General features: G+C 40.8%; 1 protein-coding gene across 1 annotated transcript in view; it reads right to left on the bottom strand.

Moving 5' to 3' along the window:
- Window positions 1-22,862, bottom strand: part of chst11 (carbohydrate (chondroitin 4) sulfotransferase 11) — an 82,077-nt gene extending 59,215 nt beyond the window's left edge. The window contains 1 exon segment of the mRNA XM_034131628.1: window positions 22,669-22,862. Within this exon segment, the coding sequence (XP_033987519.1) occupies window positions 22,669-22,786 (118 nt within the window). The 5' untranslated portion in view covers window positions 22,787-22,862.
- Between the last annotated feature and the right edge of the window lie 841 nt (window positions 22,863-23,703).

Genomic DNA, 23,703 nt, shown 5'->3' with positions numbered 1-23,703 from the left:
GTGTGTGTGTGTGTGTGTGTGTGTGTGTGTGTGTGTGTGTGCATGGGATGTCTATGCAAAAATGACTAGTGACAGTGTGTGTGTTTGACGGGGTGGTTTGGAGCTAAGCAAGTGTGTGTGTAGCTTCAGAATGTGTTTATATATATATGTGTTTAAATGTGTGTCTTTATTTGTTAGCGTCTCCATTTAAACCAATGTGTATAAAACATCACAGAACGGTCACTTAAATTACGTTTTTATTAAACTAAATTGCAACTCTAGTTACGTTTTGAGGTATATATATTTTTCTTCTGTATTGAATTATCTCAGATGTGTTTCTGAGCGCTACACAGCGTTGGTAGGATGGGACTTTTTGCACAAGATGTGTCCCGTTCTTATATAAATATGACAACAAATAAATCCTGTTTATCTCGAAAAGTAATAAGGAAGGCAATCTACCTCATTTTGTAGAAAACAAGGGTCTAAAGTTAATAATAAGAGTGTGTACGGTCGGGTATGAAGGTGTGTGTCCATGCATTTAAATGTGCATACTTTGTATATAATCACAACATTGCACAGATAACAGAATGAGTCACAGTGTTTCCTTGCAGTGTCTCTCATTACCTTTCAATTGTTTTTGCAGACAGGTAAAAAAAAAGAAGCTGATCTCTGAACAGTGTGTGTGCGTAATTCCCTCAATAGCTTGTTTATCCCGCCGTGTTCCCTCTCACTCAGGAGTGCATGTTGTCATTTTCTTCTTCATTAGTTTCCTTTCGAAGCGTCGGCTTCCTCTGCCACTTTGCTTTCACCTCCGCTTACATTTAGGGAAATCAATTCTTCATTACGCCTCCAAATGAAATGAACCTATTACCTTGTTGGCTTTCTGCTCCATCCTCCCTTCATTATACTGTGGATTTCCTCTATACACACACACACAAAGACGCACGCACGCACACACACACACACACACACACACACACACACACACACACAAAGACGCACGCACACACACAAAGACGCATGCACACAAAGACGCACGCACACACACACACAAAGACGCACGCACACACACACACACACACAAAGATGCACACACACACACACACAAAGATGCACACACACAAAGATGCACACACACACACAAAGACGCACACACACACACGCACACACACACACACACACACACACACACACACACACACACACACACACACACACACACACACACACACACACACACACACACACACACACACACACACACACACACACACACACACACACACACACACACACACACACACACACACACACACACACACACACACACACACACACACACACACACACACACACACACACACACCACACACACACACACACACACACACACACACACACACACACACACACACACACACACACACACACACACACACACACACACCAGTGATGAGAGGTGTTGCCCTTATTAACTGAGAGCAGCTTACTGGTGCAGAAGTTGAAGAGTTACTCGAGTAAAGTCATGGCGCGTCAATAGGTTGATATGAAGACTTCTGAACACCTTCTGATAAATACGTAGCCTGGATTAATACAAAAAAAAACTCAAGATATTTTACTTGATCCGACCAGGAGCCATATTGAAACAAAGACTGCTGATTAAAACTAGTTTATATTCATTAAGCGCTTCATTCCAGACTCTCTTTCTCGTTAGGGTTTGTTATGGTAATGAATGAGATCATCAAAGAGTGTCATCTGATACCTCTTTCTCCCTTGTGCTGCTTAATGTATTCACACCAGGTATAAGAGTACTCTTATCAATTATAAATCATTGCTTGGTTTCATATTTCTGGCAAATATGCTACATCGATGTACGCAGAGGAAAGGATTCATGGTTACTGGATGTAAAGAGAACATTTAAAAAGGGGCCCTTTTTTCATGTAGTGTCTCTACTGTGACATGTCTCCATGCTTTAATGTTCAAAAAGCTCTTTATTTTTCTCATACTGCCTGTGCTGCAGCACCTCTTTTCACCCTCTGTCTGAAACCAGAGCCCAGTCTGCTCTGATTGGTTAGCTGGCCGGCTCTGTTGTGATTGGTCAACCGCTTAGAGATGTCCCGCCCCTTAGCCTATCACGTGTGTGTTGGAGCGCTAGCCAAAGGAAGCGCGAGTTATAGGTAGTGATGGCACTATGTTCAGGAAGTAAATTAAGGAGTCCAATGGAAGCGATTCAGGGGGATTTTAGTCTTTGAAGACCATTTACATGCACTAAAACCTATATAACACACTACAAGAAAACTACCCTTTATATAGCCTCCTTAAAGGTGGGGTAGGTAAGTTTGAGAAACCGGCTCGAGATACACTTTTTGTTATATTCCATGGAATGCTCTTAACATCCCGATAGCAATGAATATCTTACGTGCTTTGAAAAAAAATCCATACAAAAATGTCATCTGTGGAAGCTGTACTGTAAAAAGCACGACCAGACCGGCCCGGCTAAAATGATTGGATGGCCTACCTGCCTGTCAGCCTTCCATCTGTGCACAAACTTATCTCGTGCCCTCATTGGTCATGTGCGCGTTCGTGTGTGTTGGAGGAGGGGCTCTGTAAGGAAGTGGCAGATTTTCTCCGGTTGTGTATTTTCAAATTCTAGCGCACTCGAGCTGGTTTCTCCAAAATTACCTACCCCACCTTTAAGTGTTGTCAATTTGAAAAAAAAAGTATACATGGAGGTTTATCGCTTGAAGTAATAGTTTTCATTTTGGGAAATATACCGATTTTCTTTCCTGAGAACAGTTAGAAACATTACCTTTTACAACCAGCAAGTTTACAATAAGGTATTACTTGCTAAAAGGGAAGATTTACTAGCTACTTTTCAGACAACTAACATTTCCACATTAGACTACATGCCTCTAAGGTCGAGTGTCGTAGCTCCGGATTCATCAGCATCCAGACAAAACAGATTAGCTCACCATTTGAACTGCTACTATTCCCACTTATTTTCCCGGTGTCACCTCCTCAAAGACTAGACAAACAACACATGGAGGACGTGTGAATGGAGGCCCATGTCTAATCTTTCACAGTCGCCCACACAGAAGCAGGAAGACAAGATTACGGGACCAGCCTTCATTGGTTTATTGCTGCGTGGCAGAGGACACACAATGACAGCACGGCAGCCAAAAAAACCTGTCTGCGCCGAGCCATCACTGCTATTTTAGTGGATGCTTTTGTAGGGGGCAATTCACGGGAAAGTGCACATTTGTGAGCACATAGCAATAGACAGAATGAGACTTAATGAAGGATATAAGTCATGTGTTTTTCCTGCTATGTCTTTCTGTCTGTCTGGCCCTCTCTCTCAGTGCACTCAGCTACCTTTAATGCTTCATACTCTGCAGTTATGCACCGCTTAATTATAGTGTGCCGGTTTTTTTTTTCAAGCTCTGAGTCGTCTGAAAATAGACAGGAGGGGAAATGAAGTTCCTGTGTGCCCATGTGTTTGTGTGAGTGTGTGTTTTCTTCACAGAGAGAGGCAGGGATACAAAGCAGACTCTTTTTTTTATCTGTGTGTCAGATCTACAGCAGCCATGACTTTGCAGGAGGATGTGGGTGAAATCGATTCAGGATGGCAGTGAGGCAGAAAGCAAGTGTCTCAATAGAGAAGGATAAAAGGTGGACATGGAGATATGTCAAAGATTAGGCATTTATTCTCAAATAAAAGCTGGTATTGACTAAATAAGGATGGGACTTGGAGAGTGTCCTGCATAAACCAATAACATCTGGTCACCCTGCTGTCATAAAGTCAACATTTACGATGCTATGTTACAGTTTACAATATCGTTGTTGAGTTTTCTAACCAATATCTTAATATTTGTTGAAAAGAAAACGGACTTTTGTGAGAGAAAACAATATGTGCATGTCAGAGTGACTGAATCTGGCATGGCCATTGTTGTGCTGATAGGATTAGTGCTGTGGAAATGTGAATTATGCTAAATTGAATAAGATTAAAAGGGAAACATGGCAGAAGTGCCGTGTTTGTATAAACTGTAGGAGTGGCTCACAAAAAAGGGAGGCAGCTTAAAGAAATGTCTTAAAATATACTTATAAAACAGGCAGAAATGTGCAGTAAAAGCATGTTGCAGCACACGTGGTCAATAAGGCGTTTAGACCTCTCATTTCATTGCCAATGCCCTCCAAATTAGCTTCAATAATGAGCACCTTTTCACCCTCTGTCTGAAACCAGAGCCTAGTCTGCTCTGATTGGTTAGCTGGCCGGCTCTGTTGTGATTGGTCAACCGCTTAGAGATGTCCGCCCCTTAGCTTATCATGTGCAATTTGCTAGTGCTAGCCAATAGAAGCACGTGTGTTATGTAGTGATTTCATTATGTTCCTGACATTTGGGATTTTAGCCTTTGCAGACCATTTACATGCATTAAAACTTATATAACACACTACAGGAAAGAAAAAGAAAAACCCAAAGAGCATAATAGGGCCCCTTTAAAAGATGTTAGGGTGGTTGAATGTGTTATTTTTATATTCAAACCCCAATTAAAGGGCCATACTGTTCTCCTTGGGTTGACTAAATTATACAGGCTTGGTCTAATGAAACCCTTTCAAACCCAAATTGGGTGAATTAAAAATGCATTGTGGTGACAGAGAAGGTAAATACAGAAGTCCTAATGTATTCCTCGTCTATCATACGCGTTCAAACAGACTCAACAAACGCACTCGCTTTCAGAAATCACACTTCGTCTACGCCATTGCAACCCCATCCTGCCCAAATAGAGCTGGTAGAGGAAGTAAAAAGTGAAAAGCTTTGTGCATTTGTTTCCCTTTTCAGAATCAGAATCAAGTTTATTGCCAGGTATGTTAACAAATACACTGTAAAAATAAATAGGGTGTTTTAACTTAAAACATAAGTTTAAGAGCTGCCTTAAATACACGAGTTGACTTAAAGGCAAAATGCACTTTGTTTCAACTCACTAAGTTAAGTTATACAAGTTGTTTTATTAATGATCATTCATTGAAACTTACAATTTCACATTATCGATTCAAGAAATGTTCATTATCTAGTCAAATCTACTTTAAATTCTACCTTATCTTAAGTCACAATTCTAAGCAAGGATAACTTTAACTATATTTATACCAATTGACAAATTCAAGTTATGTTGACTCATGTTACTCTTACATTTTCATCTTAAAGGTCCCATGTCATGGCCATTTCTACTGATCATAATTCCATTGTTGAGGTCTACTAGAATAGATTTAAATTGTGCAATTTTCCAAACTCACATTGGTTTCTCATACAGCATCTCTGTATAGTATGTGTATTCACTCTCTGTCCTAAACGGCTTGTTGGAGCTCCTTCCCCCCCCCCCTCCCTGTGAGCCCACTGTGCTCTGATTGGTCAGCTCGCCCACTATGTTCTGATGAGTCCACCACCGTTACAGCGGAGCATCAGTGATTATGTGTTACAATGGCGTTTGTTAGCAACCAGGAAATGACATCAGTAATGACAAACAGATGAGAATGCTGCGTGGGGTCTGGGTGCCGTGTTGGCGGGATGTTGCGCGGCTCTCTGCTGCGAGGAGCGGACAGTGTGAGCTGGCTTACTGGTGTGGTTTCCTGGAGACAGCGAGACATCGCAAATGGACGCGGGAAGGGGGGGGGGGGGGGGGGGGGGGGGGGGGGCACCCCCATCTGCGAGGCTCCACTAGCATTAACATTAAACATCACCCAAATGTATATAAAAGGACATCAAGGCTTAAAGTGACTTACAAATAACCTTAAAAGCTGAAAAACAAAAACACTTAGGACAATGAGTATATATGGCAAACTACTAGGGATGGGAATGATTAACCAAATATTTGAGTATTCGAAATTATTCAGGTATTCGAATATGAGTTATGAATATTTGTTTTTTAATGGGAGGGGTGCCTAAGTTGATTACATATTATCAAATGGATTAATTAAATGTGCCATTTTAAATATCTTAAGAAAAATATCAAAGAAAACTTGGTTTGGTTTGAAAATGTACATATCCTATATAGAACAGAATAGAATATATAGAATAGAATAGAATCATTTAATGTCATTATACATGTACAATGAAAGAAAGAAAAGCTTCTCCCTTTTAAAAAGGTGCCATCAAAACAAAAACATCACAACATACGACAACAAATACACGCAGCATACATACTTATGTACGAATAAAGTGCAGTAATTATTTCCATATTATATAGATTTTATATATAGGATACGTACATTCGGTTAACCGTTTTTTTGGAAATATTCGAATATAAATGTGCTTTCAAATTTCCATCCCTACAAACTACAGTGTGTTATATTTCCCGTTTACTTCTCTCTCTCTCTCTCTCATTATACGCTCCTCTCTCTCCTCTATCAGCAGGTAACAGATGCCCAGCCGCTCCACATAAATATCTCCTAATCACCGTCGGCGCTGATTCATGAAGCGAACAGACGGATAACCTTCAGTACATCATGGACTGTATATATAGAGGGGTTCATATTCTTCAACATGCTTGGAGAAGAGGAGGACAGATGGGCCTGCTCATGTGAGTGACAGAATATTTTGTGGTGGTCCTGAGCGGCCTGGGGACACAACATGAGAAATGAGGAGAGGAGAGAGAACTGAACACAACATTCATCACTGTGTGTTTACGACCATTCGTCCCAGACTGCAGAATTAGTCATTAATTACTTCTCCGTTCACTCTGTACTTCCAAACACATCACAGTTCAGTGGATATATTACACTGAAGTCTTTTGTGTCGTATATCCTGGTACATATTCACATACAGAAAAGGTCCCTTTGCTTCAAAAATATAAATAAGATTACCTACATATCGATATTGATGCTGGTTTTCTGTTGATTGACCAACTGATGAAACCTTTGTGGCATGTCATCCCTCTCATATTTAGTATTATTATTATTAATATAAGTGTCAATAACTATCTAGTGCACATGTGTCAAACTCAAGGCCCGGGGGCCAAATCAGGCCCTTGGTGGATTTAATTTCGGCCCGCAGGATAATTTTTAATTACTATTAGATCTGGCCCTCCGGTATGTTGCACGCACACCTTCACTCAATCCTGAGGGTCTCCTCAGCTCAGAGCCTGACCCCAAACATTGATGAGCTTGCACCCAAGATGAGATGCCAAGTATCTGGCTTGAGCTAGCATCACAGAGCAGCACACTGAGTTTACATGTTTCCTTCTGCACTTTCTTTCTTGAGACAACAGGGCATGTTTGGTTTGTTCTTTGAGGGGAATTGTTTTGTTGAAGCTGTTGTTGGCCTGTGGGAAAATGTAATCATAAGAAATGACTCTGGAAAAGCTGCAGATAGAGCCATAAGAAATGAATGCAACTGATTATTTAATGTTTAATGTTGTTTTTATAGGCAATAATTTAAGCTTTGTTAGTTCCAGGTTTAATATGTGCAATAAGTTCATTTCAATAAGTTCTGCAATAAACATTGAACCAGTCCGGCCCTCGACTAGTACCCATTTTTTAATGTTGGCCCACTGTGTATTTGAGTTTGACACCCCTGCTCTAGTGTTACCATATGTAATCTGTCTACAGTGTCTACATTATACTGTCCATATGTATACCTGCTCTTTTTTGTATTCTACACTAATGTTTATACCTGTATATACTTTAACAATCTTATATCATACTATACATTACTCTGCACTTTACTGCTTGTTTTGCACTTCTGGTTAGATGCTTAGTGCATTTCGTTGTCGAAGTACTCTTTTCAATAACAATAAAGTTTAATCTAATCTTATCTAAATGTTCAGGCTGTTCATATACACCAGGGGTACTCAAACCTTTTTGTTAAAGGTCCACTTAATTTTATACAAGGTCACTGGTCCGGATCAATGCCAGACTTTTGACTTCTTACATTTTGAACACACATACCTGTACTTTCTACTTCTTACATGTTGAACCCAAATACCTGTACTTTCTACTTCTTACATGTTGAACACAAATACCTGTACTTTCTACTTCTCACATTTCCCAAACAGGCTGGTTCCTTTAGTTTGAATGTGTGTTTGGTGGCGTGATCATTATTATTTAGAGTCATTGCGTGCCTATTGATTTGAACACGATCCGTGTATCCATCATTTCCTGGTCTTCTCTAAAGAAGAGGGACCAATGAAAACGTTGTCATGTTGCCGTTGTTCAGCATGGAAACATTCATTAGCTAACAATGACATTATTGTTCTATTAATATAAAGGGAGGTCAGGTACTCTTTAAAACAGCTGCTAGTTATGGGTACTTTTTACTGAAGTACATTTCAAAGCCCTCTTTACTTTTACTTGAGTAAAGAAGTTTAGTCAGTACTTCTACTTTTACCAGAGTATTTTTAAACATGAGTATCTGTACTTCTACTTGAGTAAAGGATGTGTGTACTTTTGCCATCTCTGAAGAAGATATGTTCAAATGTTACTGAGGTAGAGGAGGATAAGAGGAGGAAGGAGAGCTTCAGTAGAGATGGAGGATCAGACGCTGTCATTAGCTCTCTGCTGCCTGTCTGCATGCGGTCTGGCTGCAGCTCTGACTCTTCAGTAACTCACAAACCTTCTGCTACGTGTCTGTCGCATGTCATCCAGACATAAATACATTCATTTAGAGACATTAGTATAATTACTGTGAATACACGGTGTCACGGAGAACCACTAAGTCGCTTTACGGCAAGTAAGAGCGAGTACTAATTTGAAGGGAAGACTAAAAACTATTCCCATCTTCTCCTCGAGAGTCTTTGATTTGAACCGGCCACAGAGATAAGGGTTGGAAAGCCAGTGAGAAAGCTCTTCAAAATTGTTTAGAAAAGCCGAAAAGAAAAACAAACTCAGTAAATCCAGAGAGGAGAGACACACGTCAACATCATCCTCATGACAGGAAGCAGGGTTCAAGGAAAGCATGTTGCTTATTTGGAGAAATATGATAACCAATATTACCAGGGGCATGAGACAGAAGCTGCCGATCGTTAATAATGGGTATATTTCATGTCCTATCAAATAAAAAAGCCTAATTTAAAGGTCACCATTATGCAAAATCCACTTGTTCATGTCTCTTCTACATCAACATGTGTCCCCTCTTCTTCATGTCTCTTCTACATCAACATGTGTCCCCTCTTCTTCATGTCTCTTCTACATCAACATGTGTCCCCTCTTCTTCATGTCTCTTCTACATCAACATGTGTCCCCTCTTCTTCATGTCTCTTCTACATCAACATGTGTCCCCTCTTCTTCATGTCTCTTCTACATCAACATGTGTCCCCTCTTCTTCATGTCTCTTCTACATCAACATGTGTCCCCTCTTCTTCATGTCTCTTCTACATCAACATGTGTCCCCTCTTCTTCATGTCTCTTCTACATCAACATGTGTCCCCTCTTCTTCATGTCTCTTCTACATCAACATGTGTCCCCTCTTCTTCATGTCTCTTCTACATCAACATGTGTCCCCTCTTCTTCATGTCTCTTCTACATCAACATGTGTCCCCTCTTCTTCATGTCTCTCCTACATCAACATGTGTCCCCTCTTCTTCATGTCTCTTCTACATCAACATGTGTCCCCTCTTCTTCATGTCTCTTCTACATCAACATGTGTCCCCTCTTCTTCATGTCTCTTCTACATCAACATGTGTCCCCTCTTCTTCCTGTCTCTTCTTCATCAACATGTGTCCCCTCTTCTTCATGTCTCTTCTACATCAACATGTGTCCCCTCTTCTTCATGTCTCTTCTACATCAACATGTGTCCCCTCTTCTTCATGTCTCTTCTTCATCAACATGTGTCCCCTCTTCTTCATGTCTCTTCTACATCAACATGTGTCCCCTCTTCTTCATGTCTCTTCTTCATCAACATGTGTCCCCTCTTCTTCATGTCTCTTCTTCATCAACATGTGTCCCCTCTTCTTCATGTCTCTTCTACATCAACATGTTTCAGGAACAAAGATTCTCTCTCTTTTTGTCCTGATCCATTTATATAAAAACCTGTCTGAAAATGAGCTGATCAGATTTTGGCCACTTTATGATGTCATAACGATTTTTCAGCTTGTGTAACCATTAGCCAATCAGCAACCGAGGTAACCCCCCCCCCCCCACCTTATCACCTGAATCTCCTCCTAGAGCACCATTGAGTTCTTTGTAACCAAATCTCTCTCAGAGGGGCGTGGGGAGGGGCTCCTTATTTTCATCTAAAGTAACAGACACAGAATCAGCACTTTGGAAACAGGGCTGAAACAGAGGGGATTATGGGATGCTGCAATGATCTGTTTGGTGTTTCAGCCAATCAGAGACATGTTCTGTATATATCTGAGACCTATAATATATTGATGAAAAACAGTATAATAGGGGACCTTTAAAGGCTTCTTCTGGACTCCTTGATGCACTCGTCTGAACTCTGCCGTCATCATTTCCCCCTCCTTCTCCTTCTCTATGCTTCTATTTATTTCCTCCTCCTTCCTTCTCTCTTTTTTCTTCAGTCCTCTCCAGACGAGGTGTGTCCTCTCCAGACAGACGCACCACAGACACCTCGATCACCGTGGTTTGGACGGCAGGTGGGAACGTGAATGTGAGGACAGAGGAAGGGACTCATGGGAGAATGTGTCACAAAGTTTTAAGCTTATTTCTGGATTAAACAAACTGGTGATGACTACTCTCTGGTTTAAGTGGTGTTAATGTGTCTCGCTGCTACCTGGTGTTTAAATCCAGACCTAAGAGTGTCTGAAATTCTCCATTGACGATCAGAGAACAACATTTATTGGTGCCTCGTGGAAAAATACTGGCTGTTAAAAGCTAGGTAATGAACAAAATTGGTTGTTAGGTTTCAAATGGCTTGTTTGCAAGAAGTTAGCGGCGCAAATGTGTGGGAATGAAAGCTCTGCTCTAATTAACTTCACTAAATAATTGCAAAAAGAAGCACTAACATCTTAAGCAATAACAAATAGGACACACTTTTTTGACATCTTACTTAGTTTTCAATCGTTTTAGCCATAATGACCCTTTTTTGTCAACCTTTTTACACAGAATATTTTGTAATTGCACATTATTGCTCCTCAAATGATGAAATTAACTCATCTCTTTACCACTTTTAGACCAAAGAAAGAAAAATCCTTAATATAACAGGCAGATTTTCATGAGCCTTTTTAAACCGCTCCAAAGCTCCATCCTTAAAGTTTATAAAGTGTGTGTGTGTGTGTGTGTGTGTGTGTGTGTGTGTGTGTGTGTGTGTGTGTGTGTGTGCTCTCTTCTTGCTGAGTCAGCCATGAGGAGAGGTTAGTGTGCTCTGCCAACATGTCCGCCCTGACCCCTTTGGAGGGACATGAGAGGAGTCTTTGAGTCACACACACACACTGCAGCGTTGAGTCTGCAGAATCCTCCAGGCCAAATGACCACTGGCAGGATCACCGTGACTGGAAAACTGAGCCCAGATGGACCCATAATGGGAAAGAGGGATGCATGAATGGGAGGATTGAGAGGCTGAAAGTGATTGGAAGGATTTGTGAGTTATGGAAAGTAGTGTTTGGGTAATCAAAATGATCTATTGCTTTCTTTTCGTTGTTAAGTGTGGCTTCATTGGTTCGCAGTTGGTTCAAATTTGTGATCCGGTTGTTTTTTGAGTGGTGCTGCTTCAAGACATCAACATCGCTGATTTTCTCTGCAACGCCGCTCACAACAACAACAATGGCGGACTAAGTCGTGACGATGCTCAGGTTCATTTGAATGGTTTCGAAGCCAGATTAAATTGAAGAACGACTTCCGCATCTTTATACTCTTCTCCAGAGTTTCAAGATGAATTGTTTGCCAATGTGATTCAGGGGCATTCGCTGACCACTTAAGTTAAATGTTGTTCATCTACCGGCATTTAGCGTATCGTTAACTAACGATTAGCAACAGCTAATGGAAATTAAGTAATTGTGGTGGAAACATCGCAATTTGGCACCGTCTCCGAATTGGCCCTGGAAACTCTAATAATGGTTTAATCCCCACTTGAATTGAATTGTCATATCACAGTTTTGAAAGGAAAGTACTTTCTTTACACAACAGTAGTTTGGTGGAATCATAAAAAGGGAATCCATCCTGAAAGAGAGCATGTTTTCTACACCAATAGAAGCAGAAATTAAACCAGAGTTCAAGCAAGTACAAGACATTTTGATTAAAAAAACGATGCAAAAGTGGAGTCCTCGAGTCCCTGGTGTGTGTCAAGCTGTAAAAACTCTGCATATAAACACTGCTTACAAAGGAGTACTCCTAAAACCCAAAGTGAGATAACCCAGAGGACAATGCTCTGACCTCATCTGGGTTATCTCACTTTGGGTTTTAGGACTACTCTCCCAGACATGATGCAACTGATTACACAGACTCATCAAGTCAACTGACCTGTGTGTGTACAATTGGACGAGTTCCTATTTAAAAAAGGGAACACCAGGGCTCAAACGTGATGGATTGCTCTTCTATATTCCAGAAAATGAAGGAAATCTCTAAGTGAAGTGAAGTAGAGCACGATGGGACACATTTAAAGGAAGTGGGTACACTCGGAAAGTTAACTGCAGCACTTTATCACAAAACCCCTCCTCGTATGAGCAGAATACCAAACAGCAATATAGCAGTGGTATCTGAGGGTGGATTCATCTATTTCTTTGGCTGAAAGAATGAGTCCGTATCCAGAGAGAGACTGGAGGAGGAAGAGGAGGAGGAAGGAGGAGTGGAAAATCCTTCCCAGTTGTTCAGTAAAGTGTCCCAGTAGCTGCAGTTTAAATGTTCCGACAGCAGCCGCCGCTTAATGAGACACGGCTCAGCCCTCCGCAACTTAATTAAAGCCATGATTCACTTCTCACACGCCAAGCAGTCTGCAGTACATCTGACACACACACACACACACACTCAAACACACACACACCTCTGGCTCCTTGGACTCCCGAGGTAAACACTGGCTGTGGGATCTGCTCTGAAAGCCGTTCAGTCAGCGGCTAGCAATGCTCCGTGCTGCTGCTGCTCTGCCGTTATTAATGCCCAAATGTGGCCATGGTGCGACACACACACACACACACACACACACACACACACACACACACACACACACACACACACACACACACACACACACACACACACACACACACACACACACACACACACACACACACACACACACACACACACACACACACACACACACACACACACACACACACACACACACACACACACACACACACACACACACACACACACACACACACAGGCCTGAAACCTAACAACCAAATCAATATTTATCGGCAGCGGTGGTGTGATTACATTCCCATTCCCCCTCCCCCCCAGTTATGTACAACGACCCCAGTGACAGCTCTACTCCCAGTATACACTTATCATCATGTCACCGCTCAGATACACAGGGATGAAGGTAAAGACTACAAGATCTGTGGGCATAATAAAGCACAGAGCCCCCCCCTAACTTGATCTATTTCAGGTTGCAAGGCTTTATCATGTGCACATTAGCTACAGTGTAGATATGGCAATGAAAAACTTAGGTCACAGGCTCCTCCAACAGAGCAACATGAATATATATAGGACATAGAATGAATAAAACTGATAAAATAGTGCAAGGGAATGTTTGGAGATGTGCAAGAAGAGTCTATACACAAGTAAATTGAATGATATATTAGATAAATAATTTGCAAACAGATGTGTATGGATGTTCTTTAAAAAGTTGAGGTGTTTCACTTTTGAGCCGCTTTCCCACATGCAATGCAACCCTGAAGTTATTACGTGAAGGATCTGTAAGATAAGAAATAAAGCATACGAGGGTATCCGTGTAACTTGGTGTTATTTCATTTAAATGTATTAAACCAGTAAACAGATAAGCAACTGTAATGTTTATTTCTTTTTTGCTCAAATGATCGTTGTGGAGAGGGGAGAGGCTCAAATCTCGGATGTAATTATTTTTTTTAAAAACCCCTTGCTTGGTAAAGTTTTGGGACATCGTTAGAATAACTGGAGAGGAAGTGTATCCAGGGCGTTAAAAACAGGCTTTAATGTCCTCTCAGAGCCTATAATGATAAGACAAATTTAGAAGAATGGGATGTAACCATGCTAGGAGAGAGTGAACGAGGGTGAAGATGAATTAAGTGGTCATATTTAATCCTCATTCTCAGAAATCAAATAAAGGCTTGGAAACCCAAAACTATTTTGCTTATTTAACATAATTACACATCTTAACACTTATTTTAAATTACACAGACAATTCATCAACTTTAAGAGACATTTTGGACCAGACTAGGCTCGCTGGTAGTAAATATTCTCTGCAGGAAATCCATACTAATCAGTGGAAAATGAGCCTTAGCTTGTATTACTTTCCTGCCATTCATTAATAAAAGAAACACAAAGAAGTAATGTCAGAAGCGGCAGCTAAATGACTCACTTTTGGTGACTCAAGTCTTGCTTCCACTTTTGTTTGGGAAGTCCAAAAAACACTGGTCCTTTTCCCTTGTGCAACACACACACATACACACACACTTAGATAACCACAGACAGACCAGATGTCAGTGGAACATGGAAGTCTGACAGACGGTAGCCATGTCTCAGTATGCAGCTGAACACACACACACAGACACACACCTTAAAAACCATCACAGTAAGACATCATACTGTAAAAATGTAACGTGTGATTATATACGAACCAGATTCCCAATTTACTCTTAGGAACCGGAGTCTGATACGCGTCAAAACATGCATTTAACAACCCAATCAGCCTGAGATGCGTTTTATGGTGTGTGTGTGTGTGTGTGTGTGTGTGTGTGTGTGTGTGTGAGTGTGTGTGTGTGTGTGTGTGTGTGTGTGTGTGTGTGTCAGGCAGATGTTGAGGCGCAGACACACTGCTGACACACTTCCCATCATTAACGTCGACACAAATCATCTGAGACGCCGTCATCTGTTAAATACTGAAGTCTGCCCGGCGACACGAGTACACACACTTCACCTGAACAGTTCTACTTAACCACAGGTGGAAGAAGTACTTAAGTAAAAGTCCTGCATACAACACCTTACTTAGTTAAAAGTACACAAGTATTGGCATCAAAATAAACTTAAAGTACCAAAAGTAGAAGTACTTATGGTGCATAATGTCTAATTTTAGAATTATATATATATAAGTTTACTGGATTATTATTATTAATGTGTTCATCACAGCTGGTAAAGGAGGAGATATTTTAATGACTTTATATACTGCTGCTGGATATCACAACCTATAATATAACCCCTGTATTAGTTTATTTATATTAGCTTATAATGTGAAGTACCCATAAATCGTACTTAAGTACAGTACTTGAGTAAATGTACTTCAATACATTACACCTCAAATTTCACCCATTCCTAAATGTTACATTTTTCGGAAAAGGTTTTTTTTTCGCTAATTGCCACAAAAAAAACATGGTTGTTCTTTGCAATAAATGACTGATCGTTGCTTTCATTGAATTATGGATTTCTGTTGTCCTTTAGTTTTGAGAGAGGGAGGTATATTGACCATATATTCCAAAAAGAGTAAAGCTTGTGGTAAAAAGTCAGAATGTGTAGCACAGATTTCGGTGATGATTCATATATGCTTTATAAGCAGTCGTATTGGGAGGACAACACAAAGGTTTGCTCACAATCACAGACTTGACGTCGGATCAGAAGGATCACAGCGAATCAGATCCCTGTTCTCCAGACACAAAGTGGTTTTACAGAGAGGGAAAACAGATGACATTAGTTTTCCCCATGTGCAACACTACCGGCATGTGTCTGCTGTGAGAGATTGGGTGTGTGTGTGTGTGTGTGTTTTCCATGTGTGTGAATCACCTCAGGCAGGGAGGCCTTGCTGATGACGCACAGATGAATTTATCAGGGATACAAAACTGGAGGCGGATAGATTTGTCTGTCTGTCTGTCTGTCTCACACACACACACACACACACACACACACACACACACACACACACACACACACACACACACACACACTGTATTCTTTCCCCTCACATTACCCCCGTTTGTCGTTCTGAGCTAAAGGGATGTCTCACTGTTTCTGTGAATGACTTAATGGTCGTAAAGCTGCGTCCATGTGTGTTTTATTCCCACACATACAGGGATAAAAGCATCCTCACAAGGGTAGGAATCTTTCCGGTCCCAACACACTATTTCAATCGAGATCACAAAAAGTGTGAGTGTGTGTTTGTGTGTGTGTCGCCCGCTAATGAAGTCCAGACGCTGGTGCAGATGGTCATCAACTCAGTCCAGTACACGAGGAGTCCTCCGGCTGTTGAGTGGACTTAAAACAGGGAATATACAACCTGATCTAAAACCAGGTTAAACCCAGAGTTTCAGTTTCAGATCACATTTCCAGATAAACAGAATGGGTTTCTTTCAGTGTGGCAGATCATCTGGGTGCACCGACACCTGCAGGCACTCCTGATTTTCCCGGGAGATTTCCATTGCTTCACGATACTCCTGTATTTCTCCTTATTTAAAACACATTTTTACAAATGTTGTCCTTTTTGTTTAATGCCAGAAGCTTGTACTGTTCCGTGTTCTTTCCTGGGACTTAAGTAAAACATGAAGAATTTAACATAGAAATGCTGCTGCAGAACACTTTGTTATTTGCAGTCTTTAAGTCTCTGAAACTCAGACCCCAGATCCCACACTTTGGATTATGTTTTAGGTCTGAAGGCGGGAAAATATGTACTGGTTGCTGGATGTGGATGTTATGTTGGGACACAGCAGGCAACCCCCCCCCCCCCTCTTCCATGATGATGGGATGTTTGATCTGGGATTTAGCAGCAGAGCCGGGCAGGAAAACAGCAGCAGGACTACAATCACACAAACAGGACGTCCGGGATACACACACGACACACACACACACACACACACGACACACACACACATACGATTTCCTCCGAAAACTCACACAGGATCTGGGTTTGATTCACAGAAACTAAAAAGATCAGCTCACCGCGTAACAAGCCACAATCCTCGATAGATACCATGAAAATAGACTTTATATTGTGTGTCTGCACTGGCCGTGAGATTTGGACTTCAAGGTTCAAGGTTCAAGGTTCTTTATTGTCAATCTGACATAGCTACAGAGTAATTATGTTGTTGAAAATCTTATGTCACAGGCTTCTCCAACAATGCAACATAATAACATAATAACAATACAGATAGCAAGAGCAATACAAAAAGAAAAATAGTTATAAAATAAAGTGATGATGTGGAATAGTGCAGTACGAGTCTATATACAAGTTATTGGAATGATATATATTAGATATTAGATACATATTACTGAGTAGCAGATGAATGTTTTTGAAGTTGTTTCAGCAGTTCAATTGTTTAACAGTCTCACTGCACAGAATGCAGGAAGCAACTGTCTCCGAATCTTCTTGTCTTTGCCAGGATGCTGCGGTAACGTCTGCCAGACGGCAACAGAAAGAACAGTTTGTGGCTGGGGTGATGGGGGTCTTTGATAACTTTCTAACAGCAGCATTTTGAAGCTAAGTCTCTTCATTTCACAGACATTAATCAGTGGATTTGCTCACAGAGCTGCTGTGACGGTGACCTTTGCGTACATACTGAAGTGCATTTTAACTGTGATGGATAGATGTGATAGATATATACTTTATTAATCCCAAATTGGGAAATTATTTTTGATGCAATAGTTAAGCTTTGGTAATAAAAAAAAAAGCATTTTCTACTTGAACTGAACCAAACAATTTGAATCAATATCCACTTCTTATTTCTGAGCATTTTTTAGGGACTCTTATTCCGTACAGTACTGTATTTTTCAAGTTAAGACTCATCACATCAACATGTAATCCACTCATTTGCCAGTGCGTGCAAACTGGGTTCAATTGATCTTTGACACAAACATGTGCTTTTGGATATTAGCAATCCTACAGTTGACTAAATGAACCTAGAATGGTCAAAGCCTTGATGCGAAAGACTCACTATCTTCCCAAACTATAAGCACACTACCTATTTTATAAAAATGTATGGATGGATTTAGCTTTACCACATACTGGCACAACTACTCTTCAGTGTCAAAATAACCTCAGAAAACTCTGGTTGTCAAGGTTGTATACATATTACATCACACACATAATTCCTCTATGGACAGCTGATTAAGATCTTGTAAAAACTATAAAGAAAACAGCGATATAGCACATTTTAAAGGACGGTTATACAGTACAATAAGATCCCATTTGCTGGATTACAGGGTCCCTTGTTTGAGGTCGCTGACCCCGGTGACTCAGCATCAGAAACAGCTGACAGCCGCAGACCAACCAAGGTGAGGAATTTAGAGTTTCCCTGTAGAAATACCAGGTGAGGTTTTTCATTTTCTCCCTCTCAAAGACTTTCCCATTGCCATCCCTTGCTTCAAACCAGTGTAGCATGACTGTGGGCGAAGTGTCCCTCGCATGGGGACACTTGTTGGACTTTCATGTTGGGAATTCAAATAAGTCCCTGAGGTCCGGTCTGTCTCTGACCCGTGTAAAAGGAACAGGGTCTTTGTAGGAGATGTGGATGTGAGCTTGCAATATTAAAAGGTAAGAATGACACAGTGTAGTGAACAGAACTGCAGTGTCAGCTCACACACACTCACACTTCTAAACATCCAGAGGCACCTCACAAAGAACGCCTTATTAGCCGCGCTGATCTCAGCAGTAACGACGCCTTTAAAAAGGGAGCAGAAGAGACCGAAGATGCCAACAACACATCCGTCCCAAAGTCACCCGAGGTTCAAAGTGAATTCAGCGCGACAGGCTGGAGGTGGAAGACCACAGGTCTGTCAGCGAGCAGCAGCTAAACTAAATGAGTCTGGCCTTTGGCTCAAATACAAAAACAGGGGTGATCACCTCCATTTGGTGAGGGGGACAAATGTTTCAGCACCAGGCTGTTTGAGATCCTGCTTCTAACTGTATTTCTAAGTGGTTTTCTTATAGCTTCTAAGACACAAGCAGTCGTTTTGACTAGATTTTCACCTCATGCAAACGCTGGGTATTTCATTTCAAGTATAACAAGTCAAGTCTTTAAAGGTCTCCACCAACTTTTGGGGATTTTGCCCACTAGTGATGAGCAGTTTGGCCTAAAATCACCAGTCTCTAGTGGACAATTCTATGCATATTTAAGCATCAGTTCACCTACATCTGGTAACATCTGTTCATGAAGATCGCTTTGGTTTAATTTGTCTAGTTTTTTTTACATCTGACTTTACAATACCACAACACAGAGTTAGGTAATTTTCCTGAAAACTAGTATTTATTAGGCAGCAAATAATGACTAAGATTAAATACAACCAATAGATAATTAAAACTCAATTTGACCAGAAGGTAAGAACTTGAAAATAAATCAAATGTTCTTACTGTAAATGCCACCACACCAGCAGAACCAACGGCACTAATTAACAAAAAGTTGGCATATTCTGAGCATGAGATTTGTCTTGAATAAAGTTTCCCTGCTGCCGTTCTGCTTTCTGTCTGCTTTGAGGCTGGCAGGCGACTGTAAACCACATCTAAGTTGGCGTCCTCTCAAACTGCTGCAGGCTGACGTCTCTCAGGTCTCAGAGTCACAGCGATGCAGAGAAGAAGAAGTCAAAAATGGTAACTCGTCGCAACCTTCTTTATTTATTTAGGGACACACTGCGAGTATTTTCAGCCTTGCTTGCTGTGTGTCAGTTAAGACAACAGTGTGATAGGACTGTGCCGTTCTGTCTCCTTTACAAGAGGTCACGACCCCGTGGGTCTTTGGGGAGAAGTGAGAGTTTACACTGGGAGGCCAGACAGAAATCCCAGGCCTGCTAAACATGCCTGAAGCAAGGCGTGGGTGTGTGTGTGACTGTGTGTGTGTGTGTGTGTGTGTGTGTGTGTGTGTGTGTGTGTGTGTGTGTGTGTGTGTGTGTGTGTGTGTGTGTGTGTGTGTGTGAATATGAAGATAGGGGATTTGCTAAGAGGGCATAGAGAATGTAAACAGATCGAGGTAGAGATACACTAAACTGAAAAAACTGAAATGTTGACTTTAATTAGATTTATTATGTCAACACATTTCACAAGACGGTTTTAGGGTTAGTTGAAAGCAATAATATTAAGTTTGAGGTAGAGATACGATACAGATTTATTTGTAAAGCACTTTAAAACCTCCAGGCCAAAGTGCTGTACAGAGAAGTAAGTAAATGAATAAAATCCCCCCATAAAAAAAAGAAATCACACAGCTCAGCTCACAAACCCAAAAATAAGTACAAATACAAAAGAAAAAGGTAAAAACAAGAATAAAATAATACAAGCAATATAGTACAAACAATAGGCCGTTGTCTAGTAGATTAGAAGGAGAGTTGTGAAGGAAGTCAAGAACACACACACACACACGTTGGCTTTAAATGATATGCATTATGTCAACAAATTACACATAATTGTATTATGTTAGTTTGAATATTACATTTAGATAAAACACATTAGGTTCAACTTAACAGTATAGCTTTCAACTAACCCAATACAGTTTGTTGACATAATACATTTCATTAAAGTCAACGTGTCCGTCTCACCTGTGTAATCATGTATAAATACACACACATTACAACTTATATTCACACACACCCTGCTTTAGCCATCTCCTCTTCAATCAGGAAACCCTGGATCAGCACCCTGTCATCCCCACAGCAGAACAAAACATCCACTTTGTGACCCGTGCGTGTGTGTGTGTGTGTGTGTGTGTGTGTGTGTGTATATAGTTGTGTGTGTGTGTTGGGCTGATGCAATGCCTGCGGAGATTGGCACAAATCTCGGAGCAGCATCCAGAGCTTCTTGTCACGGGGTTAAAAAAGTCTTGGTTCATTTTTTTTGTAGAAACTCCTTGCCTGGAAGCCGTTTTAATAACACGCAGTTGAGATGAGGTCTCAATTTGTGCTAAATTTGTTCAAAAGGATAAGAAAACAACATGTTTTTCCCTCCTGGATAATTATACCAACAACAACATTGTGCTCATCTGTTTGTCAGAGAGAAGTCACTACATGATAACTTGGTTTAAATGTGTTTTTGGGATATTTAAAATGTATTTCTTGGTTTTAAATAAGACATCTCAAAACCTCAGCAGAAGAAAAACACACTATTATTCATTGGGGTGAATTGACCCATTAACCCGGGCCCTCTTTCAACACAAACGTACTCGAAAGGCTGTAACTAATGTGGATTTTTAATAATCGGTTAATATTTTTTGGATTATTGTTAGTGTTATTTAGCAAATGAATGGTTAAATGCTTCAAATCTGAAATACTTTCCTACATTTTGCACGGTATTATGATCAGAACAATAGAAAAAAAAGCCAATTTATCAGTTTAACCAGTGCTTTATCTCAAAACTTCAACATAAGGAAACACACTTTCTGATACTTCAACTCTTTCCTACATCTTGGCTGTTGGTATAATCAGAATACAATTGAATGGAAACGTGTGGATTTTAAAGCCAATATCAACAGTAGCGAATGTGTTGCTATGGCTTCATAAGGGTGCTGATTGATTCAGGATCAAACAAAGTTATCACAGCGTGGTCTGAGGTTCCCTGGAGCATCATGGGGATTTTCTTTTAGGGGATTAGAAAAATGAAGAGTCTGCCAGCTGCAGCAATGGTGACTCACACAGAGAAACACCTGATCAGAGATGTGACAGCCGTGTGGCTATGGTGTGAGTGTGTGTGTGTGTGTGTGCAAAATCCCTTCACATCACCACCTATAGACTGACACTAAAGCATCAATTATAGATGCAACCTAAGGTATCAAAATGTAAGAAATATCACATTTCATGATGCAGAGTGGCTATTTCAAAATGAGCAACAAAGCCTTATAGACTCTCCGTCTCCAACAGCAGCATTATGGGATTATTTTTGGGATTGAGTTTCTGATTATGGAAAGAAAATACCCAGAAAGATGGTCTTTATTTTGCCCCGTACAGTAGACCTGTTGTACTGTACAGGTCAGCAGCACTGTATGGCTCAGTTATGTGATGTTGGCGCACTGATTGGCTCCTATACAACACACAGATATCACATGCCGGGGCGTAGATGCAGGATTGAACAAAGCACCACATGGATAATCCTAATTTAACATAATTGCAGTTTCTTTTATTGTGTGATAAATTGTTAATCAGGTCTCCAGGGGCGCACAGATCTGAGAGGACATCGGTTTTAATCTCCAAATTGATTTTCGGGGTCCAGATGGTACCAATCTTTAGGTGGATCAAATGTGTCAGCTTTTGCAAATGCCCACTTTGCTTAAAACCCCATGCACTGCCCGCCCATGCACTGACTCGCGATGCCAAGCCACGTTTTCCGGAGACAAAAAGCCTCCATGCCACTTGTCAGCTGAGGGGAAGCGGCTGGTTGCTCAAATCCAATCGGAAACACACACTTACAGCAAGAAACCAAGCGAGAAACGCTCAACAAAAAACAGACAAAAGCGCAACAAGAACAACACACTCTATCCAGCTGGATGATTTACGCACACACGCATCAATTATGTATCTGCTGTGTTACTGCACCGCCTAAACAAATCGATATGTCAACACACAGGATGCCATGAATCAAACACACACACATTGCTCCACACACACATACACACAGCAGAGAGAGAAGATAGAGGGAGATCCTACCTGGTTGGAACATACTTTGGAAATAAAAGATGACCAGAATAAAGGATCCCAAACAAGTGGCAAATACCATCCGGCATATCCTGCTCATCCTCATCAGCTCGCTCAGAGGCTGTTTCATGTCGGGGGGGTGCTGCTCGCTCCGTAGGGGGGGTTTGAAGGGTTGAAGGGCCGGTGTGTGTTGTTGTTTGCTCCGGGGTTTTGGTGGCACTGACTGTACGCCGGTCAATGAGCTGAACGCATCCAACACGGAGCGTACCACTTCTGAACTGCTGGAGGGGGGGAGGAGTAGCAGGGGCAACGTGACGGTGACGCACACCCCCCTACTTTGTGAGGGAATGGGCGCGTCCAGATGTGCGCTACTTTTCAAGAGCGTCACAATGAAACCTGTTGTTCTCTAAAATGAGTATTTTTTTTAAAGAAAAACGGAATGAACGATACAACTTCAGGATGAGGACATTATTATAAGATTTAAAAAGGTGATGGATTTGATGGAAGTATTGTTTTTTTTATAAACCTAGTTTTGTTTTGGGGAAAATGTTATATTCACAGGAAGAAATGGTCTGACTCCAAACCAGATATTGCACATTTTTACTTGGAATTGACAAAATATGGCACCACTATTCAAAATATTGAATATAATAAGGCAATCAAGACCAAATCCAAACATCCTTATTATTACTTTCTCACTTTCTCAATGCATTTTAACCTGTCACCTCATGTTGTGTTGTATTTGCACTATCCTCCTTTTAATGCACAATTTTAACATTGTACCTTTAATCTAAATGTATTGTTTATACGTCTATCCTATGCTAGTTTTGATGTCTTTTACTGGTTACTGCATATCAATTTTCTGTGAGTTTTTCAAGAGATGTCTACTGTGAAGCACTTTGAACTGCAAGTCTTGTATGAAAGGTGCTATACAAATAAAGATTATTATTATCATCCCTCTATTTGGTTCGACCTACGATAAAAGAGCCATTGCTTTGCTATCAGCTTTAATCATTGTAATGATTACTACTGCTTTTCATTTTGTAT

Source organism: Trematomus bernacchii, unplaced genomic scaffold, assembly GCF_902827165.1.
Source record: "Trematomus bernacchii unplaced genomic scaffold, fTreBer1.1, whole genome shotgun sequence".
NCBI lineage: Eukaryota > Metazoa > Chordata > Actinopteri > Perciformes > Nototheniidae > Trematomus > Trematomus bernacchii.
The sequence above is the reverse complement of the archived record's forward strand: the minus strand, read 5'-3'. Positions and strand labels throughout refer to the sequence as shown.